The 22,140-nt window shown below is 33.6% G+C and overlaps 1 protein-coding gene across 1 annotated transcript; it reads left to right on the plus strand.

Moving 5' to 3' along the window:
• Positions 1–6,912: 6,912 nt before the first annotated feature.
• On the plus strand, positions 6,913–21,329 carry LOC117101396 (amidase-like). Its single transcript, XM_033241374.1, has 11 exons — positions 6,913–6,994; positions 8,707–8,941; positions 9,740–9,912; positions 11,511–11,650; positions 13,868–14,068; positions 14,669–14,743; positions 17,434–17,599; positions 18,375–18,437; positions 19,381–19,481; positions 19,998–20,184; positions 20,295–21,329. Exons 1-11 carry the CDS (start codon positions 6,982–6,984, stop codon positions 20,495–20,497), a joined length of 1,557 nt encoding a protein of 518 aa, XP_033097265.1. The 5' UTR covers positions 6,913–6,981; the 3' UTR covers positions 20,498–21,329.
• The last annotated feature ends 811 nt before the right edge of the window (positions 21,330–22,140 follow it).

Raw genomic sequence — 22,140 nt, forward strand, 5'->3', positions numbered from 1 at the left:
ACAGTAAAGTTGTATCTTTATTTTGGTGGCCATATAGCTCAATCTACCCACCAGCCATACCAGTCTTATGTCGTTAATTAATAATGTAAATGACCCGATACAGATATCTGCTCCCTGGAATAACTAGCTTTATGTATTGTTTTGCTTTGTTTTTATATCATATATAAATCACGACATAAAGTATTGTAAAATTCTTATATATCATTCATCCTTACATTCCTAAGAGGTCTCTGAGATCTAGTTCAGAGTCTCTACTTGCTCATTTTTTATACTGTATATATATTATATATATTTATGTATATATTTATATGTATAACGGTGTAAATTTTAATATATTTCTTTTGGTTTGTATGGTGTTTAAAGGTATAGATTAGATATATTGTTTACAGCTTTTATCGTTCTACTTTTGTTATCTCGAATATAGTCACTATCGAAGTACTGTTATTGGGGCTAACTTAGAAATTGGTCATGCAAAGTGTTTTGGGCTACTTAAGGCCAATTATCATAGGATTTGTTTACAATTCCCATTGAAATAATTATGTTTATCACGATAATAAAAGCCAAAATAGAAGGCCTATAAAAAAATCTCGCTTTTCGTATTGTTTTGTTTGTTTTTGTTGTTTGGGTGTTTGGTCTACCAGAAATAATTCCATGTATCCAACGGATGCATTCACGGAACGTTAAACAATTTTTCGAAATAATTCTGATTATATGTATAAAATTAATATGATATTGTACGGTTTAACATAGATTAGCTATTGTTTACAACTTTTATCGTTTTAATGTTGTCATCTCAAATGTAGTCTCTACCGAAATATTATTATTGGGGCCATAACTTTGAAATTGGTCATGCAAAGTGTTTTGGGCTACTTAAGGCCAATTATCATAAGATTTGTTTATAATTCCCATTGAAATAGTTATTTTATCACGATAATAAAAGCCAAAATAGAAGGCCTAGTGTTAAAAAAACTCACTTTTCGTATTGTTTGGTTTGTTTTTGTCGTTTGGGTGTTTGGTCTACCAGAAAAAAATCCATGCATTCACGGAACGTTAATCAATCTTTCGAAATAATTTTGATTATATGTATACCATTACTATGGTATTGTACGGTTTAACATAGATTAGCTATTGTTTACAACTTTCATCGCTTTAATGTTGCTATCTCGAATATAGTCACTACCGAAGTATTGTTATTGGGGCTATAACTTTGAAATTGGTCATGCAAAGTGTTTTGGGCTACTTAAGGCCAATTATCATAAGATTTGTTTATAATTCCCATTGAAATAGTTATTTTATCACGATAATAAAAGCCAAAATAGAAGGCCTAGTGTTAAAAAAACTCACTTTTCGTATTGTTTGGTTTGTTTTTGTCGTTTGGGTGTTTGGTCTACCAGAAAAAAATCCATGCATTCACGGAACGTTAATCAATCTTTCGAAATAATTTTGATTATATGTATACCATTACTATGGTATTGTACGGTTTAACATAGATTAGCTATTGTTTACAACTTTCATCGCTTTAATGTTGCTATCTCGAATATAGTCACTACCGAAGTATTGTTATTGGGGCTATAACTTTGAAATTGGTCATGCAAAGTGTTTTGGGCTACTTAAGGCCAATTATCATAAGATTTGTTTATAATTCCCATTGAAATAGTTATTTTATCACGATAATAAAAGCCAAAATAGAAGGCCTAGTGTTAAAAAAACTCACTTTTCGTATTGTTTGGTTTGTTTTTGTCGTTTGGGTGTTTGGTCTACCAGAAAAAAATCCATGCATTCACGGAACGTTAATCAATCTTTCGAAATAATTTTGATTATATGTATACCATTACTATGGTATTGTACGGTTTAACATAGATTAGCTATTGTTTACAACTTTCATCGCTTTAATGTTGCTATCTCGAATATAGTCACTACCGAAGTATTGTTATTGGGGCTATAACTTTGAAATTGGTCATGCAAAGTGTTTTGGGCTACTTAAGGCCAATTATCATAAGATTTGTTTATAATTCCCATTGAAATAGTTATTTTATCACGATAATAAAAGCCAAAATAGAAGGCCTAGTGTTAAAAAAACTCACTTTTCGTATTGTTTGGTTTGTTTTTGTCGTTTGGGTGTTTGGTCTACCAGAAAAAAATCCATGCATTCACGGAACGTTAATCAATCTTTCGAAATAATTTTGATTATATGTATACCATTACTATGGTATTGTACGGTTTAACATAGATTAGCTATTGTTTACAACTTTCATCGCTTTAATGTTGCTATCTCGAATATAGTCACTACCGAAGTATTGTTATTGGGGCTATAACTTTGAAATTGGTCATGCAAAGTGTTTTGGGCTACTTAAGGCCAATTATCATAAGATTTGTTTATAATTCCCATTGAAATAGTTATTTTATCACGATAATAAAAGCCAAAATAGAAGGCCTAGTGTTAAAAAAACTCACTTTTCGTATTGTTTGGTTTGTTTTTGTCGTTTGGGTGTTTGGTCTACCAGAAAAAAATCCATGCATTCACGGAACGTTAATCAATCTTTCGAAATAATTTTGATTATATGTATACCATTACTATGGTATTGTACGGTTTAACATAGATTAGCTATTGTTTACAACTTTCATCGCTTTAATGTTGCTATCTCGAATATAGTCACTACCGAAGTATTGTTATTGGGGCTATAACTTTGAAATTGGTCATGCAAAGTGTTTTGGGCTACTTAAGGCCAATTATCATAAGATTTGTTTATAATTCCCATTGAAATAGTTATTTTATCACGATAATAAAAGCCAAAATAGAAGGCCTAGTGTTAAAAAAACTCACTTTTCGTATTGTTTGGTTTGTTTTTGTCGTTTGGGTGTTTGGTCTACCAGAAAAAAATCCATGCATTCACGGAACTACTAACATAACTGTTGTAACTCAAATCATGAATAATAGATCCAAACAATCGACAGGACATAATAAAGAATACAAATTTAAAAGCGATAAACCAAGATATAATAATCATGTTTATGCTTTATCACACAGTCATCTTCAGTAAGTAAAATAAAGGAACTAAAAATTTGATAGGAACGCCACTTCATCTTATATAGTGTTAGTAGTACACATATGCTTAGCGATACAGATGTTTGACTCCTGGTTATTCATAAATAAGCCACGTCATGGTGTACGTATGCTTAGTGAGGCAGGTGTATTAAGAGGTAAGGTAATAATTATTCAAACTTTTGTGGACTTTTCTATTATAGACAAAGGGTGATATTATAATGCTGAACCTGTTTGTTCAGCGAGAGATCATTCCATTTAATGTGTAGGGCTTCTTTAATTTTTATCATACAATAACGCAGTATGTGAACCGTCAATTACATAGATTATAATTCCTCAGGCAATAATTATATAAATACCTATTCACAACTAGTAACATTGACTTTTTATGTATTGAATTTTAACCGTAACAACTTTTATTTTTAATTTCGGGCAAGTCATGCAAAAAAATTAGAGTTGTTGCATACAAATGTAGTGAAGTACAACCAAAAAGTTAATCAATTATAGATTGCTATACCACAGGCTAAGCAGTTGGTTGGTTAAATTTAATAGTACTATCACTCTTAGGACCGTAGAAAAAGCCAGATAGTATAAAATGAGGAGTCATGCAAGCATAAACAGCCTACTAAGAAGGAATATACAGCCTAGTAAGAAATAAACAACTTACAAACGTTACAAAGTGCTAGACTATTTAAGCTACAGGTGATTTTTAAACTTTTCAATCGTGAATTTGAATGTAGTTTGAATGAAAATGCGCCAGAATAAATTTGTAATATTGGTGTGCATGAATAAATGTGTAACATTGGTGTGTGTTATTTATGAATTGGGAGAAAATATTAACTGACTAACTTGTTTCCAGCTAACACATATCGAGAGTACAATTAAGCATATGTGAGCTGAGCTCTACTCTATTGTATTTGTACCTGCGTCGTTCAATACAGGCTCTCCCCCTGGCCCCCATGAGTGTGTAGTCTATTACTCACTCTCTACTCGCCTGATCTTGTCTATTAATCGTTTTCCCGCTTGTTTGTTACACGCTCAATTAACATATAGTACGCGCTTAAACAACGTACCTAAATGGACCTGGTCTAGTGTGATTCTCAATAATATAAATACACAACATATTATTATAAAGGCATTAAGATTCTACTAAAATAAACTTAATTAATACTAGGTAATTGCTGATTATATTCGTGCCTCAATAGACCTAACCCCATTAGGGGTTATTTTATAGTATTGAATGAATGAATAAATAAATGAATATTTATAATAAATAATAACAACAATAATAATTGTAGACATAAAAATATTGTACAGGGTAGGCCCTAAGTTTTTATTGCAAATACACACCATTATACAGTTAAAGGCACAAGGGCTAACATCACTAGGACTAGGCCTATATTTATAACCTTTTTTCACGCTTCGGTAGACATCTTCGATCGATGACAAAGAGTGCTGAGCAGCGAAGCGTAACCAATAGAAATAACATAGCGTTTCGACCATATTTTCGGAGGTCATGTTATTTTAAAAAGTCATCCTTAACGGAGGGTCGTGTCAACCTAATTTTTGTCATTAAAATGTTCGCAAAGGATATATCTACGTACTGTGTGAATAAAAAAAAAGAAAATTTGTTTAGTCTGTCGTCAAATTAACTTGAAAATGAAAGACCGATTTTGTGTAGTGTTAACACACACATTGCCATTATTTCACTGTTCGACCGAATATCATTAGCGTGCCGGCCATATTTTTGGAGGTCATGTTACTTATATCATATCGACATAATTTATTCTTTAAATGTTTGCAAAGAATATATCGAAGTACTGTATGACAAAAACATTGTTTAGTCTGTCAAATTGGTTTTCTATTTTCCAGTTAAGTTTTGACCATTTGACAGACTAAACACATTTTCATTTGACCCCGACTTTGAACCCCCAGCAGGGCAGGGCAGAAGAAAAGACAATCAGTCCCATTGGACCCTACTTGTGGGAACGTTTCTCACTGAATTAATGTTACTTGGCAACTTAATAGTACGACAGCTTGATACGCTATTTAAAGCAATGTATTTCCATTCATGCCTAGATTTATTTATTAAATTATTAAAATACGGTAACCAATTAATCACTTTTATCTAGAACGTATTTATCGTCTTGCAATAGGTACGCTTGTTTAATCGTACACATATAATTATAATACAGGATTAATTAATTATATTATATGCTTGATAAGTTACAGCATAGTTAAATTAAATTTCTTCCAAGCAATAAAGTTTCAACTTAGAATATTTTGCAGGATAAATAAATTTTGTTTGTTGCTATTTGTTTCGGTATTCAAGCTGACAAAAACTCAAAGCTGTTATGTTTGATCTGAAAGTTTATTGTGTCCCAACAAGTCGTTCGAACCTAGAATACAAAATACAAGAAACTACATAACTCAAGATGCTCAAACCTTTTAACGCGATAATATAGATTGGCGTAATTATAATTAATTAATTCTCAATACTTTTAACTCATATAATCAGTACTTAAACTCACACTTTTTGACATCCAAGATTCAAATTACAGCTCAACTCAACTCGGTATATACTCTACTCAGATGACAGCCTGAATGTCGAAATATCAATTCCTAATGACAACAAAGCATTATCAAAATAATGTTGGAAATAGCAGTGTTTCTCTTATATTATTAAGTAATAATAATGATAATATTTATTTGAATTATGTCATGTGTATCGATGAAACTCAAAGAAAAATACCTAAAGTAATTTAAACATATTATTACTGTATTCCTCTCGTAGACCTTCATGAAGAAAAAATAAATAATGCGATTCTCAAATCATAGCAATACAGACGCTCTATTGTATTACATTGTATAACCATGGTTACTCTGGTCAAAAGTGCTAACCACTAGAGATAAAACACTTTCAGGGATCAACTGGATTATAATATACTGTAACTTACACTAACTTAAAATGCGAGTCCCAAATAAGCCTCATAACACTGCAAATATCACTCCGCATATATAAAATGCACTAGACTCTTAAAATACTGTACCACAAATTAAAGTAAATTAATACGCAATCAAACAATTAGAGTTCTAATAATTACTAATAATCATTAACGTTTCTTTCTATGTACAATCAAAACACGCTTCACTTGCATGATGATTCATCATATACAATACGATGATACAATTCTAAGCATAACTATAATTCTAATGATTGTTAATTCGTAATTCCTAATATTCGGAAACTCGGCGACTATCAATCTCAGTTTCACGATCTTATTTAATCATTAATTACCGATGTTTTACGATAAATTATGATCCGTTTTACAATGAAGTTTAATAAAATGATGTTTAACTTACCGGTTGAAATGCTCAATACTCATAGAACAACCGAGTTAACTTTCTCAAATAACTAAATTACACTACAGAATTCTCGAACGCTTCTCTCTCTACGTAAAATAGTTTGCTGTGTCTTATCGGAGCGCGAAATGAAAACCACAAAAATGTGAGACAGCTAACAAGAGAGGGTGCTCATTTCGTTCCCACACGAAACACTATTAAAACTTCTCCGTAAAACAATCAATCTTAATAATGTACTAAATTACACAACGGTATTGTGTTCTTCTAAGTAGAACAAACAATACATTTTTATTTATACTCTTATTTCAGAAATTTGATTTTATTACGGATGATTTCTTTGTACAGTACCCACTAACAGGCGCCAACGTTACACTGTGATATCAGTCTACTCAGGCACGGCCGACAGTGCACGGACGAACCGAACTAATTTAAATAATAATAATAATAATAATATATAGGGCCTGGGCATATTAAATCTTGCGTTTTCGCAACTCCTTCGGCGCTCCTTATATTTGTTCGAAATAAACCGCGACCGCAGTGAGGCGCGACGACCGAATGATCGGCTAACACACACAATGTGTGCATTTAGTAAGTGATCCGTTTATCTTATATCGGCTTATAATTTATCACTTGGATTGTGCCCAGGTCCTTCTAACTACTAGGATAGAGTAGGGCTAGGCCTAGTAAGTAGTAGGCCTAGTAGGAGGAGTAGACCTAGGCCTAGCCTAGGCTAAAAAACCTAGCGTAGCCCTAGGCCTGGCTACCTAGCTAGGGGAGGTCAAGGTCAGGCCTAGGTCTAGCCACACACTAAAGTATTTAAATTTCGCCTGGATATACATCGAAAACTAGCATGAATTTGCTAGGCCTAGTAGTGGCCCTAGCCTAAGCCTAAACATCTGCCCCACCACGAGATGTGTATGGAACGCCATATCAATAATTTACAGTACAGTTATTAAGTAGTTCTTTATTCATGACCAAATATAGTTAGCCTATAAGTCACATCATCTGTAATTGTGTAGCTCATTAACAACTACAGTAGTAGTAGTAATAGTAGAAGGTGAATAATTTGCAATGCACCTCAAGTCAAGTTGTGGTTCAAATCCCACTGTGCTTATTTCACATCAGTCACTTCATCATCTATGATTGGCATAGCCTTGTTCATCTAACCTTGAGTCTGTCTCTTATACACAACTCTGGGCGTCAGGCGGCAAACCTCGAGTTCACTTCACTAGAGCGCGTTTGTCATGCATACAATTGCCGTATTCGATTGGGACTATACGTTGAGTATGTTATCCCGTTGAGTACAAAACTGAACGATAAATTCCGAGCGTTAACTTCGTTGAGCAGTTTCCGTTGAGCAGAACACGAAAATCCCAATCGAATACGCCCGATGATTTCCGATGAATTCTGGAATTTCCCGTTATACTGGCCCTCTATGTCAGATTGTATGGAATAGTTTCATGTGAAGACGTCTGAGACGTAACATCGGGAACATTCCGATTGTATACAGTAACAATGATTCCTAAATTTTATATGTTGAACAAAACTAGACAGGAAATGTCAACAAGTCTATAGAATGGCGGCCATTTTGAAAAATAAAAAATAAAAAATAAAAAAGGCCGCTTCCTCAATTTAAAAAAAAAGCCGGACGTGAAACATGTTTTTTTTTTTACTTGGCCTTAATACTAATAGGTATATGCATTACAGTGCTGTAGTACTAGTAATACTCTGAACTAGCATTGTTTTAGTTACCATATGAGAGTTTCCTGTGTTAAAAACATGATTTACTATACTATACCCTTTATAAAACATAACTTGTACTTTGTAATAAGAGAAATATGTATATTATCGCTACTTGGAACAGTAACAACACGAAAGTCCTATGCTACTGCACTGTAATGCATTGGCCTATTTTATTACACTACTAAGATAGGCTTTTCTGACTTTAATACTGCATTAAGCTACAGGTAGCTTAAAACGGAGCCAAATGCAATTCTAATCTTCCAATTAAATAGGCCTACAGTTTTATAATGTTCATGAAAATCTTATTTCCCCATATTTGAAATTGTGTTCATTCATAGGCCTACTATACATTTTAAGCAGCTTCACTGCATTAGTAAATTTACATGTTATGAATGATCCACACAACAGACAAACATGATTTTAATAATCTAAAATTTGTATGTCGCTCATAAGACGAACCCTGGTTTTTCGATTTTGTTTAAAGTATGTTTTCAAACCTCTCTACACTTGAAACAGTGACAGTGTATAACAAAAATTATTCTTGAATCTTACGTAAGATATATTTTCTGCAAGACCAGTAAGGGTGCCCAGCATCAAGAAAATTTTTCAGTTAAGTGCACGAATTGGCTGTGACCTCTCAGAGGTCGAGGCATGTCAGTATCAAGATGTGATGGGCAGCATGTTGGAAGGTGTTAACATAGTTGATGCTATTCCAGAACCCACTTTACCGGTCAAATATCCAAGGACTCCTGGTTATAGACCACCCGACCATGAAAATCTTCACAGAGCATGGTAAATATTCAGTTTTATTGGTCTCGCTTTAAGACACACCAGTTTAAATTTGGTGTTAAATACATGTTGTAGAACCAAAGTATGTACTTATAACCTAATTTCATAACGTTTGAACATTTCTACAACGTTAGTGAACATTATAAGAATGTTTTGTGTTTGCTGGGATACCACTTCAAAATATAGAGCACCTTTCTTCAGCCCAAATTAAGGACTGTTTTTTATCTTTATATTGAACTGACCAACTGATATGGCCATTATAACCCTGCTCTCAAAATTGGTATTATTTGGAGTGAGACCTTGTCTGTATCTTTTTTTGGGATTGGGGAACGATGTCCCCAACAACAAAAAGAAGTGGGTGTTGTCGGTCATCAATTAAAATTTCTCAGTAGTGTTCTAGGGTAGCGAAGCCCCCGAAAAATATGATAATTGAGGGATTTCAATCAGTTTTGGGGTCTACTAATATGTAAAAAATACATATGTATACATACATATATATTTTTTTCTCCCCGACGAAATATGGTTCTTCTCACCAATGGGGCCCTGGCCCCCCAGCCCCTTCCTGGCGGCACCCCTGCACTGGCTGTCAATACTGTATTGCTGAAATCGCTTCTATTAAGCCCCTTGTATGTCTTAACAGGGAGGTGGTCTTACTAAAATCTAGATGAAATTAAATGTCTGATTTTAACATACGGAAGGTAAAGGTTGACTGAATAGAATATAAAAAATCCTTATAAATTAGTTACAGAAGTAGAATAAAGTCGATACATTTTTACATTTAATTTTTCTTAATTGCCTAAGGTATTGGAAAACTAACATAATTGGTGCCAAAGAAGGAATCTTAAAAGACAAGAGAATAGTGCTGAAAGATACAATTGCTGTAGCTGGGGTTCCCATGATGGCTGGTTCATGGCTCACTGAAAACTATGTCCCAGAGTTTGATGCCACAGTCACAACCAGAATCTTGGATGCAGGTAAATTATGATGTTGAATTTGACAATATGATTAATTTTTAATTAAATTGATTCGTATCACCTAATTGAATTGATTTTAATGTTAACTGATTTATTCATATCCCTAACTGATTTATTCATATCACCTAATTGAATTGATTCACGTCACCTGATCCAAATTCCAAAAGGTTTTTAAAACCTATTATTTCACAAAATCGTTCCTAATTATCACAAAATGCTATAGCATGCATTGCATTATATATTTGCCAGCACATCCAGCCGTTGATTTTAAGTATGGTATGAAATTTGTTGGATTTATTTATCGTGTCTGGTGACTGCAGATTGATCTATAACATGAACAATGTTATCTGTAGGCCTGCAGATGTACAGGACATAATAACGTTACTTCTTCAGGCCCCCCCCAAAAAACCCCAAATTAATGACCCTGAAAATGCTACTTTGTCGGAGCCTCCTGGGGCTTTTCTTAAAAACCCCCTCCAGATCTCTGCCCCTCCACTTTTTAAAACCTATTATTTCATTAAAATCTTTCCTAATTATTGCAAAATGCTATAGGCCTAGTATGCATTACATTTTTTTTTTTTTTTGCCTGCTCTTCTAACCGTTGATTTTTAATAATGTGCTACAAAATCGGTTGGAAATTATCAGCTCCAGTGATTGCAGATTGATCCATGTTATCTGTAGACCTACAGATGTAAAGGACATAAAAAAAGTTACAACTTCACAGTGGCGGATCAGGGGGTGTGGGGAGCTCCCTAAAATTATAAAAGAAGTGGAGAAAAAAAAATCATTAAATTTTGTTTGAGAGTGCCATTTCCAGCCATTTGGAGGTGCCATAATCATAAATTGTCTTACTGTACCTCAGCCCCAACGATGGCAGGGCTGACGTGGTATTGATCATCCGCCTGTGAAAGTTCCTCCCTGCCCTGGACCCCACTCTCTATTTGTTCTCCTGCCTCATGCCCCTAAACAATACCCAAATGAATGAAAATTTATGTAGAATATTACGAATTATAGGTTTCAGATATCCATTATAAGGCCCACAAAAAGCTAATTTGTCAGAGCTTCTGGGGGATTTGCCAATCCCCCTCGCGGGGACCCCTAGGCAGTCGCCCATCCTAAGGTCCACTTCGGTCGCAAAAACCCTCCTCCCCATCGAAAATCCTGGCTACGGGCCTGCCCGGTACAAAAGTTAACCATAACATTCACAATTCATGATTACGAGCAAGATACAAAAAATACATAAAAAATACATAACATCCAGATCATAACATTTTTAAAATTGTTGAAATAATATCAGACCAATCCGAATATAAAAAATAAATTGCTTCATATCACGTGATTGCTTCATATCACCTGATTGATTTACATGACTTGATTAAAATGATTCACATTACCTGATTAAAGAAGTTTACATCATCTGGTAATAGTGATTCACCTCACCTGATTGAATAAAATAACATATTACCTGATTGAATTCATATGAATTTAATTTCTGCAATATAAATTGTTTAATATCTCATTCCCTTTTAGGTGGTGTAATTTACTTTCTGCAATTTACTTTCTGAAATATAACTTGTTTAATATCTCATTCCCTTTAGGTGGTGTAATTGCTGGAAAATCAGTTTGTGAAGATTGGTGTTATTCTGATTCAAGCTTCACTGCAGCCAAAGGCCCTGTTCTTAATCCTGTTGAAAACACTGTGACGGCAGGAGGCTCAAGTTCAGGAAGTGCTGTGTTGGTAACCAATTCATCATGCCATTTATAGCGATAATTTATTAATAAACATTGATAACAGAGAGGGTTCGCGAGCTTGCGAAAATGATTACCATAATACGGCTACATCTCGATAATAATAGTCAATCCATCCCCTAGCATATTTGTCACAACATAGGCTGTCTATGCCTTTAATTTACATAAATCAACTATCATATTCAGCTCATGTATGTATTTTTAAGAATGCTTTAGGTACAAATGAAGATGATGAAGATGCCGTATTCGTTGTTGTTTTCGTAAGGTTGTGAAAACTCCCTATTGTCATTGTTATGACTATTACTATGCTGTATACTGTTATTGTAGCGGCAATATTCAATTTCCTTAAATAAAATTTTAAAAAATATTGTAGATACGTGGCAGTTATCATCTAGTTCCATAGTAGAAAAATATCTGTTTTATTAAACCAGTTAGTTGCTTACCTTTAGCAATGGCAGTTGATCTCTGAAAATGCAATCACTATATCGTTGAAATCCTCAACCACCAGCTTCGCATACAATTTCAGTTTTTGGTGATCTGCATCTAGTGCGGATCACCTCTTGTTGGTGATCCGCTTCACCAGCGGATCACTTCTTGTTATTGTCAGAGATCTTTTTGGTGATCCGCTTCACGAGCAGATCACCTCATAGTTATTTTCAGAGATCATCTTTATTCTTCTTTTTGTTCTCCCCATATTCTGTGGGCATTCACTCAAGGTCAAGGTTTAATGTTATCTAGTTAAATTTTTTGTGCGCGCGTCACAACGTGCGCGTACGCGTGCATCAAAATTAAAATATGCTTAAAATCATGCCTATTTTAAATCAATCCTTAGGATGAAAGGTGACCCCCAATTTTTATTACATATTCTGAAAGCACATGAGTTGTAGATATAATTTTATAGATCATTATGGCTGATCGGACATTGTGACATCATCATATTGCCATCTGAATTCTTTTTTAATGAATTTTTATTAACGTCATAACGTCATAATTTTTATACTCACTTGAACGTATCTCGCTTATTGTTGATCAATCGTCTCCCACCTTTGAGTATGTTATAGCTGAGACAGTTTGCTTTCAAATGTGCCATTCATTTTTCACTTTGATTACGTCATCATGGTCACAATAAATGTTTTTCTGACTCGTCCCCCACCTCTTTCTTTGTTCAGTTTTTTCAGAATCCCAAAGAAAGCGCGGCAGACTTGATATTGTCTTGCACTGTTTGAAAATCCTGGCTACGGTAGTTTCCCTTAATTCATACTTTTAAGTGCCGAGAGATTTCTTTTGCCTGACAAGCGGATCGCCTAACTCGTCCTCAGCGACGAGTTCAAATCTAGTTTATATTTTTTTTATTTTTTCATTTTTACAAAAATAAAGGTGTAACACTGTACAGTACTATATTTGAATTCTTTCACATTGAGCAATGTCTTCAGTCACCTAGATTTCTATACAATATTACCTTCAATATAAATTAATAATACAAATTCTAACATTTTTTTATTTTCTATTATTTTTAAAAGTCAAACCTAAATATTTTTTTCAATCAAGAACTATAAAATTACACACAAAACACATCTATCTCTGTCTCTTATTTAGACTAACATTTCTAATTTAAAACTATTATTTATTAAACTAGTGCAGGTCTCCCTCTAATTAAAGACCTCCTATTAAAGACCACTTTTCCATGGTCCCATATTAACAAATGTCATTTGTCTGTAAATTCAAATTCATAAAATATGTTATCCAAAAGGAAATTTATTTGGCCATGGTATGAAAAATATAAAGCAGAGTACAATGGATAAAATATATACATGTATATAATGTAATAGTAAAATCTTTAAGACTTGAAGACATATAAAAATAATTTAAAAAAATAAAACACAAGAAAAAAAAAAATTTGTTTAAAAAAAAAAGGTTATTAATGTATTATTAAAAATTATTAATATAAGGTTGATTAGTTTACGTGCTAAAACATGCGTATTGGAGGCCTATTGAAGTCAATGAATACAATTTTGACAAAATTTCCACCTCAACCATCAAGTTGCTCATAGATGTCATTTAAGATTAGAATGGCATCTTCAACATTAATTCTATCTGAATGATAGGCAAATTGACAGTCATCAAGATCATTCTGTATTAGGCCTGTATTCTTTTTGTTGTTAATTATTGCAACATTGCACTACGTTGTAATTACATCATGCTATAGGTAGCTACCGGGGAAGTGGACATGTCGCTTGGAGGTGATCAAGGAGGCTCGATTCGTACACCTGCCAGTTGTTGCGGTATTGTGGGGCTTAAGCCGACCCATGGGCTAGTTCCATACACGGGAATCCTCCCATTAGACTTTAGCCTTGATCATGTTGGTCCGATGGCAAGAAAAGTGTATGACTGTGCCTTACTACTTGAGGTATGTACACACATCATGAAATCTTGTAATGCTAGCAGGGATCCAAATTTTTAATCAAAAACTATTTTAGATTTTTGTTTTTCTTTTGTAGTTTACCGGACTAAAAAGCCATACCTGTATTTCATAGCCAATATTATTTTAATTTTATCACCCAAATACAGTAGCAGTTGGAACTATAATTGGGATCTGAACTATCAATTATTTACAAAAGTATCCAAGCCTAATGTTTAGGATTTATGGCTTTATCAAATTATGTATTTTAGGAAATAAAACTAAGTTTGACAGAGACATTAATTGCACCTCTGCTCTGGGCTAAAATTAATCAAACAAAGCAATTAATTGGTTGTGGTTATTGTTACACCGATGGAAATTCCTAATTCTGATTGAATGTTATTGTATCTGTGGATTGAAGACAATAACATCCAATTAGAATAAGGAGTTTTATGTAATAATAGCCACTGGCTTTTATTAAAGCTTCAACAGTACCAGTGTCCAACTTCATACACATACTGTATTTCATTCTCCTTGGGGGAACAAATTGGCAAAAAAAAAAAAATTATAAGTAACAACATTAAGTGGAATAATAATATCAATTTTCAGGCGATAGCAGGCTATGATGATGGTCTCGATCCAAGACAGCCAGACACAATTAAGAGTCATCAATACACAAAAGAGGTAAGAAAGTTGTAAGTGTATTGTTTTGTGGTCCTAATGATTTTAAACATTATATATTTTTACATGAACTGTTATATACTGATATAGATCTTTCAATCATCTTTGATAAATATTGTAGTTTAAAAAAATTCAATTAGAATGGAATTTAAGATAAAATAAGAACATTAATACCTAAGTACCACCAACATTTTTAGGTTGCTTTTTTTTTTCTTTATTATTATTTATAATTAATTTGTTTGATGGAACGTTGCCATTTGGCTTTATTTACCGAACCTTTTGTTCCGTAATGATTTTCTTAGTTAAGTTGTTTTCTTTTTTTTTAAATTTCCTGTTGATTTTGGACTTTTGGATGCTCCATCATTTTGAATGTGTGTTACTGTAATAAAAGTGATTCTAAATAAAATCTAAACTAAACTGGTATACGTTTCAAACAGAGCAAAAGCCAACCTTAACTTCTACATCACTTTTTTGAAGATTAAGGCCTCAGCTTCATGCTGTCTAGACCTATCTGGTCCAGTTATGCATGTAAACTCACTTTTGTTTGTATTTTCAAATCCTTGTTTATTGTCCTACTGTTAAACCGATTTTTGCTATTGGCCAATTCATGTTTAAGAAACCTGGTAGATAGTATGTTTAATCTGAAATGACTGGTATTCTTTCATAAGTGATGATGGACTTGATTTAGTTAAATACCCTAAAATCAATTGAAGTCAGAAAGACTTTCTGAACTAATAAATATATTAAGAATTTTAAATATTAAATTATAGTACACCTCCTGACCTCTCAAGTTCCCAGAAAAATTTGAATTTCCCAGATTTTTTAGGATCCATAGTTCCAAGTTTTTCCCAAAAAATGAAGAATTTTTATTGTGAATATTTAAATTGGTCCTGAGTCTATATTTTCAAAAATTAAACAACATCTTTCATTTTCAAATATTAGGTTACTTACAATTTAAACAAATCCACGCCATTGCATCACCACATAAGTTCAATAAAACCTGAAAATGACTTATTTTGGCCTATTGTGGGCCACTTACAAAAAGCGTACTCATCAGTTTCTGTAATATTTGTAATGAGTTTTGGTAACGGCATGACACACGTTGACACACGTTGAATTAACTTGTCATACGTAGAACCAAAAAAGTCCTCACTTCAATGAATGAAAAAGTACCCAGAAATTTCACTTCACAAATTTTTGACCTGCTTTATACTATTTTTTTAACATATTGTGTAGGCCTAATTGGGCCCCAACCAAAAGGGGAACGAAGCGCTTCTTACTATTACCCAGCACAGTACTGTAATAATATAGAGCTCTGAACAGTCTTCAGCCATAGCATTCATATCACTTTCGGGATTTTACCGACCCTCTGGCCACTTTGCAAGAGAAATTACATTGGTCATAACATTTTCTTATCCCTTATTCCCATGACTCGAATGTTACACTGCTGATATATATGTTAGGTAAAGAAATGGCATGGTATGTTTTGCACTAGTGTCATAACATTGAATGATTTGAGCATGTTATACTTGCCTTGAAGTGCACTGCTTTTATAATGTTGTAAAGTTTGCTTTATAGAGTTTTATATTTGTGTAGTGATGATATTCTGTATTTTATACCTGTTCTTTATTAAAGCCCCATTCCCGGCAAAATTTCACTAAAAACAAATTTTTTTTAGAAAAGATGCATCATATGCATTACTCTAATTATTATGAACAATGGAAAAATATTTGCATAAATTTTAGTTTTACGCAAAAGAATAAAAAAAATTAGAAATACAGACTATTTCTCATAGAATATTACCACTTTCTCAACGAATTCTTCGTTACTAGGCAAATTCAGAGGCTGTAGATCACATCCGCTAGAATACTCTCGCTTTTATATATACTTTATACAGCCAATAATGCACCCTCTCTAATGGGATTAGATCTCGTACAATGCGGTTGTTCGAGTAGGCCTGAGATATGTTTCTTTAAGTGTCAAAATCTTGGTCAGAATCAGCTTTTTAACAAATTTGAAATAATTTGTATGAAATATTATATTTCACAAGTGTCAATACTAGCAACGGAAAATATCATTTCGACCGTTTTTATGTGTGATAACAGAACCTAAATGGAGGTAAGGCTAGGCCTAGCCTAGCAGTGTTGGATAGGCTAATTTTTTTGGCGCCTACTATATTTCTTCGCAGACCTGTTGCTAAATCAAAAATTAAAAATTCATCCGCATTTATTTTTATTGTGGAACACAAAAAAAAAAATCAAATTTCAGTCTTCTTTTACATTTTTTTCATGCTTAGGAATGTCTAACTAGCAATTCCGTATTTATATTTATAAATCTTTATTACATTATACAAAAGTTTGATTTTTCTTTAACTACGAAATTTTGCCGGGAATGACGCTTTTATAAATATTTAATTTATGTTTTTGTATATCTTTTGTATTCACTTTGTAATGTAATCCGAGGAAGACAATTTTCTATTTTATTTTCTTTTATAATTGACTTTTTAAAATTCAAGAAGACTTTGAGCAAGAAGCAATTTTGTCTGAAATATAGTTGATGACAGAATATATACAAATTAGTAAAGTGCTGACACATTGAGTAAAGCATCATCGATAACCAGGATCAATAAAGAGTCCCTAGGTTTGATGTACTGTTACTTGTTTCATATTTGTTTTCTTTTTTTTTTTTCTAAGCTAGGTGGCTCAAGTCTGAAGGGCTTCAGTATCGGTATATTGAAAGAAGGATTTGATCAAGAGACCTCTGATTCAAGAGTAGATAAAATGGTAAAGAAGTCTGCATTTCAACTTATTTCCCTGGATGCCAAGGTTGAAGAAGTGTCAGTACCAATGCATATTACTGGTGAGTGTGTTCATGAATTATTCAGTAGACACTGCCAAAGCCCCGCCCCTTGGATACTGTTGCTAGGGATGAGGAAGTGCCAGTACCAATGCACATTGATAGTAAAAAAGTAAATCTGGACGAGCCACTAGGGCTCATGGGGCCGGAGCTTGTCCCTGGTTTCTGTAACGTGAAGCGTATGAGAGTGTAATACTCCACCTGGGTGGGATGCTGGTCCACCCCAGCTTACTCTCAGCAATTTGCTGGTACCCACTGACACTGATGGGTAAACTGACGCAATGTAGATAAAATGCCTTGCTCAAGGACACAAGCGAAACTTGCAGCAAAGAATTGAAACCCTCAAGGTTAGGAAACCAATCCATTTTCACTGTGCCAAACTGCCACCTAATGCCCATTAATGGTGAGTGTGTTTAATGAATTATTCAACGGACATATTTCAAAAACTCCACTGCCACTTGAAGATTGTTGCTACTTAGGTAGAGTAAGCATCCACCAATGCACATTAATTGTATTCAATAAATCATTTATTGAACCTTCTATTAAACCCTGCCCCTTGGATGTTGTTTCTGAAGTCCCAAAAAAGACACGAATGTAAGCATGTTGTTGCATTGGTGCATCTTCACAGTCTGATGTTTGATTGGTCATTCCTTAGGTTTGATTAATTCTTCAGATATGCTCATTAATTATTATCAACACTGTATACACAATATTTAATACTGAACTCAAACCTTTAACATAACTTTGCTAATTACATATTATTGTTTGTTTACCACAGGCAGAGCGATAGCCAGCGTTATTGCACTACATAGTGTTGTTGACACCATGCTGCGAGGAGGAAGTAAGTACTATACACACTGCTCTGGAAAAATGTAGTGAATTTTAAATGGTGCTTAAATTTGAATTATTATTATTATTATTATATATGGTAGATAATATTTCTGTGTGCAAATATTTTGGAGCAGCTCTGTAGTTAAGCCAAGCATTAAAAAAAGAAAAAAAGAAGCTGTTTGAGACCTTTGTTGTTGAGCCTCTTTTCCCATAATTTTTAAGCGACAACAAGGCATGTCAAAAACAGTGCTTATTGAATATATGTGAGCATACTCAAAGTACTGTATTACTGTATATTCTTGCATATAAGATATAGGATTAAAAAATAGGATTAAAAAAAAAAACAGGGGGTCGCCTTATATGTGCCACATACAAATAGATTTTTGAAATCATGTTTTTCTTATGTGTGGATCATCCGTAACCTGTGAATTTACTACTGCAATATGAACCTACTAAATCAGCTAATGTTAGTATGAATGAATGCAATTTTAAATGTACTGAGGTAAGATTTTGAAAAAATAAAATCCCATAAAATGGTATTATTTTGAAGATTAGCCCTACATATCATTTCATTTTATTTATTTATTCGACCATATAAACATTAAAACAGCACAATAACAACAGCTGGATGCAGTATCAACACCATAAAGAAGCAGAAAAAGTATGAATTCTGACAGTGAAACAGGGTTTCGCTTTATACACCCGACATACGTAAATCGTCCAAAAAACTTCTCGCACTTGGGGGTCGTCTTACAGTATATGCGGATCGCCTTATACACAAGTGTTTGCGATATATGACAGAGATGAACATTATATTTAAAAAAAACCCATTAACTATATGCAAGTAGAAAACAAGCTCATGTATTATGTACATGTTGTTACTGTACATTAATGATGGTGTATGATGTTGTTACTGTACATTTAATATACTGTACTATAATATATACCTATAGGTGCAGGAACAGGTTACAAAGGATTCTACCCAACAAGCTGGATAGATGCCATTGGAAGAAGCCTACAGTCTCAGCCCGATGACCTGCCTCCTAATGTCAAGGTCTATATTTATTTAATAAAAAAAAAAAAAATTAATATAAACAAATTGTAAAAAGTCTTTAATGGTTGTCAGCCCTTCATCTTCAAGTCCAGAAATTGTACCCTGTTTTTCAAAATGTTGACTTGCCTGCTTGACCTATATGGTTGTCAACGCTTCAACCCAAATTAAAAAATAAAAAAGCTGAGCAGTCAATGATGATAATAATAATAATAATTATAATGGTCGATATCAGTGATGTTTTGCCGTACCTGACCTTTTGTCGTACTGAATACTCAATAGGTTCCCAAACTTGTGATTCAGGTGGGAAATGGAACCCACAACCTCAAGATAACTAGCCTAGCGCCATAACCACTAGACTACCAAGCTTGCACTTAGTGACGAGTGTTGAATTCGATCCCCATGTAGCAGGGTTTAGTCTCATACTAACAGAGACTAGAAGTTAGATTCATCGTACGACACAATGTGTGCTTGGTTTAAGTGCGTGAATATTAATATTTAAATATTTTGGTATTTTAGGCTTGTTGGATGCTCGGTGAATACTTGAAACATGAATACCGGAACAAATACTATGCAAAAGCACAGAACATCCGTCGTTTGCTGACAGAGGACTTTGAGAAAGCCTTTGAGAAATTTGATGCAATCGCTATGCCAACTCTTCCTTTCCTACCGCCTAAGATGCCATCATCTACTTTAACAATAAAAGGTAAATATTAAATTCAGAACGTTTGATTATAGAAGATTTAGACATGCATTGTTATTATTATTATTATTATTATTATTTGTAATCATGAAATTAATTTCTTTGTATTGTAGAATACACCTCTGAAGCATTGTTTGATAATTACAATTTGCATACATTCAACGCTACAGGCCATCCTGCACTTTCCATTAACGCTGGATTTGTTGATGGTCTGCCTGTTGGCATGATGCTTGTTGGAAGAAAGTTTGATGAACATAACTTGCTGAAAGTTGCATATGCTTTCGAAAAGCTTAGGGATAAGATAGCAGCACAGTGATGAGCTGCTATTGTTGGCATTTCATTCTGTTTGATAAATGTGACAATGATTATCAATTAGGGTGTTGTTGATGTTGAAGATAATAATGGTGATCAATGGACTGATGGTGATTATAGGGATGATAATAACATTTGAACCTCCAGCATTTAAACTCTTTTGGCATATTTCCATTGTCAAGGATCATTCATGTACAATTTAGGCTCAATTTGTGTTTTTGAATTATCATGATAACAAATAATAAATTTAGTATATGGGTTGTGTTAAATATCTGACCCTTAATTTCTGAAATGTTTTTTTTTTAACATGTATAATTCCTCATGGATCATTTCTGTAAAATTTCAGCTTAGACATGATTTAAAAATCTGGCCTTTGATATTTTACTTTTAACCTTCCACCTTGCAAATATTTGTTAGTCTGAATGGTAACTTGCACTCTTTTTCTTATTACCATGACAAGCCTGGTTCAAGTCGAAGTTAAGTCACTTATCTAAATCTTGAAATATGATATGATTTTCCCTAGTTGATTTCGATGCCAAGTTAGAGCCAGATAAACAGTCAGCCAGCTTCAAGGCAGTCGACGTCACACGGTGGAAAGGCTTGCTTAATAAAACAGCTGCTGTATTTTACGAACCTCTAGTACCAAGTGGTATTTGTAAAAAAAACTGACAAAATTTGTAAACTACTTTAGATCTGGTGTCAGTTTCCACTACCTAGCCTAGCCAACCAGTACAAACCAAACGACAGTGCAGCAGCGTGTTCTATTTTAATTGCTAGCATTCTCCCATTTAACAAAATATTGTTTTAATTTTCATTAAAACGTCCTGTATACCTTATGGACCTTTCTGTCATGTTTTTTTGTAGTTTTTAGATCGCTCAATTGTGTTGTTTACATGCACTTCGCAAAAATCTAGCTTCGCAGTGTCAAATAATTTGCTGACTTCAACACATTTTTATATTTCGTCATTCTAAACATGTGCGCTCATTTTGACTGCCGTTGGTGGTAGTTCGTTGAAACTGAATTAATACTGACTATTATAGCGGAAATGGAAAAGATTAAATTGTCAATAAATAAAAAAAAATACAACAAATCCAATTTTATTATTAAGAATAATATACATTATCACTTTGAAAAATGTACGCAATCTGACTTTTTGACGTTATTTTTTGGTCGATGATACAAAGGGCAAAAGTCATTTGTAATATTGACTATTCGTAATAAAACGGATGTTTGCTGGGTTTTTACCCATAATATTACAAATAATTTCTGAAAACCAGACTAATGAGACTACTTTGCTGCTGTTGTTAGCATTGTTGGAGTACGTTGTTGCCAGCCAGACGACAATAGTGGTATAACACAACGCTGGTTAAGATGCCTACGTTACGTAATCGTGTCCTTGTAATCCGAGCCGATTTTACCGTTAAGCAAGTTAATTTACCATTATTCTAGTGAAGTAAAGTCACTTAACTACAGAGTTTAGAGAATAACTTCTATGCGATTAGAATATTTTAGTTTAAAATTTGATCTGAATGGGACCATGTTGAAAATCTGAACTTTGACTACTAAATGAACTTTAACCTCAGTCGTATGAACATCTTTATATTTTGGTCAGTGATGCTATTGCCAATGTACAGTATTTAGTTAAA

Source organism: Anneissia japonica, unplaced genomic scaffold (genome assembly GCF_011630105.1).
Source record: "Anneissia japonica isolate Jap-2015-1 unplaced genomic scaffold, ASM1163010v1 scaffold287981_len1045443_cov154, whole genome shotgun sequence".
NCBI classification, from domain to species: domain Eukaryota; kingdom Metazoa; phylum Echinodermata; class Crinoidea; order Comatulida; family Comatulidae; genus Anneissia; species Anneissia japonica.

Coding starts and splice junctions, on each gene's coding strand:
- LOC117101396 (XM_033241374.1), top strand. Junction 14,069..14,668: donor ACTGTGCCTTACTACTTGAG/GTATGTACACAC, acceptor ATCAATTTTCAG/GCGATAGCAGGCTATGATGA. Junction 20,185..20,294: donor ATCTACTTTAACAATAAAAG/GTAAATATTAAA, acceptor TTTGTATTGTAG/AATACACCTCTGAAGCATTG.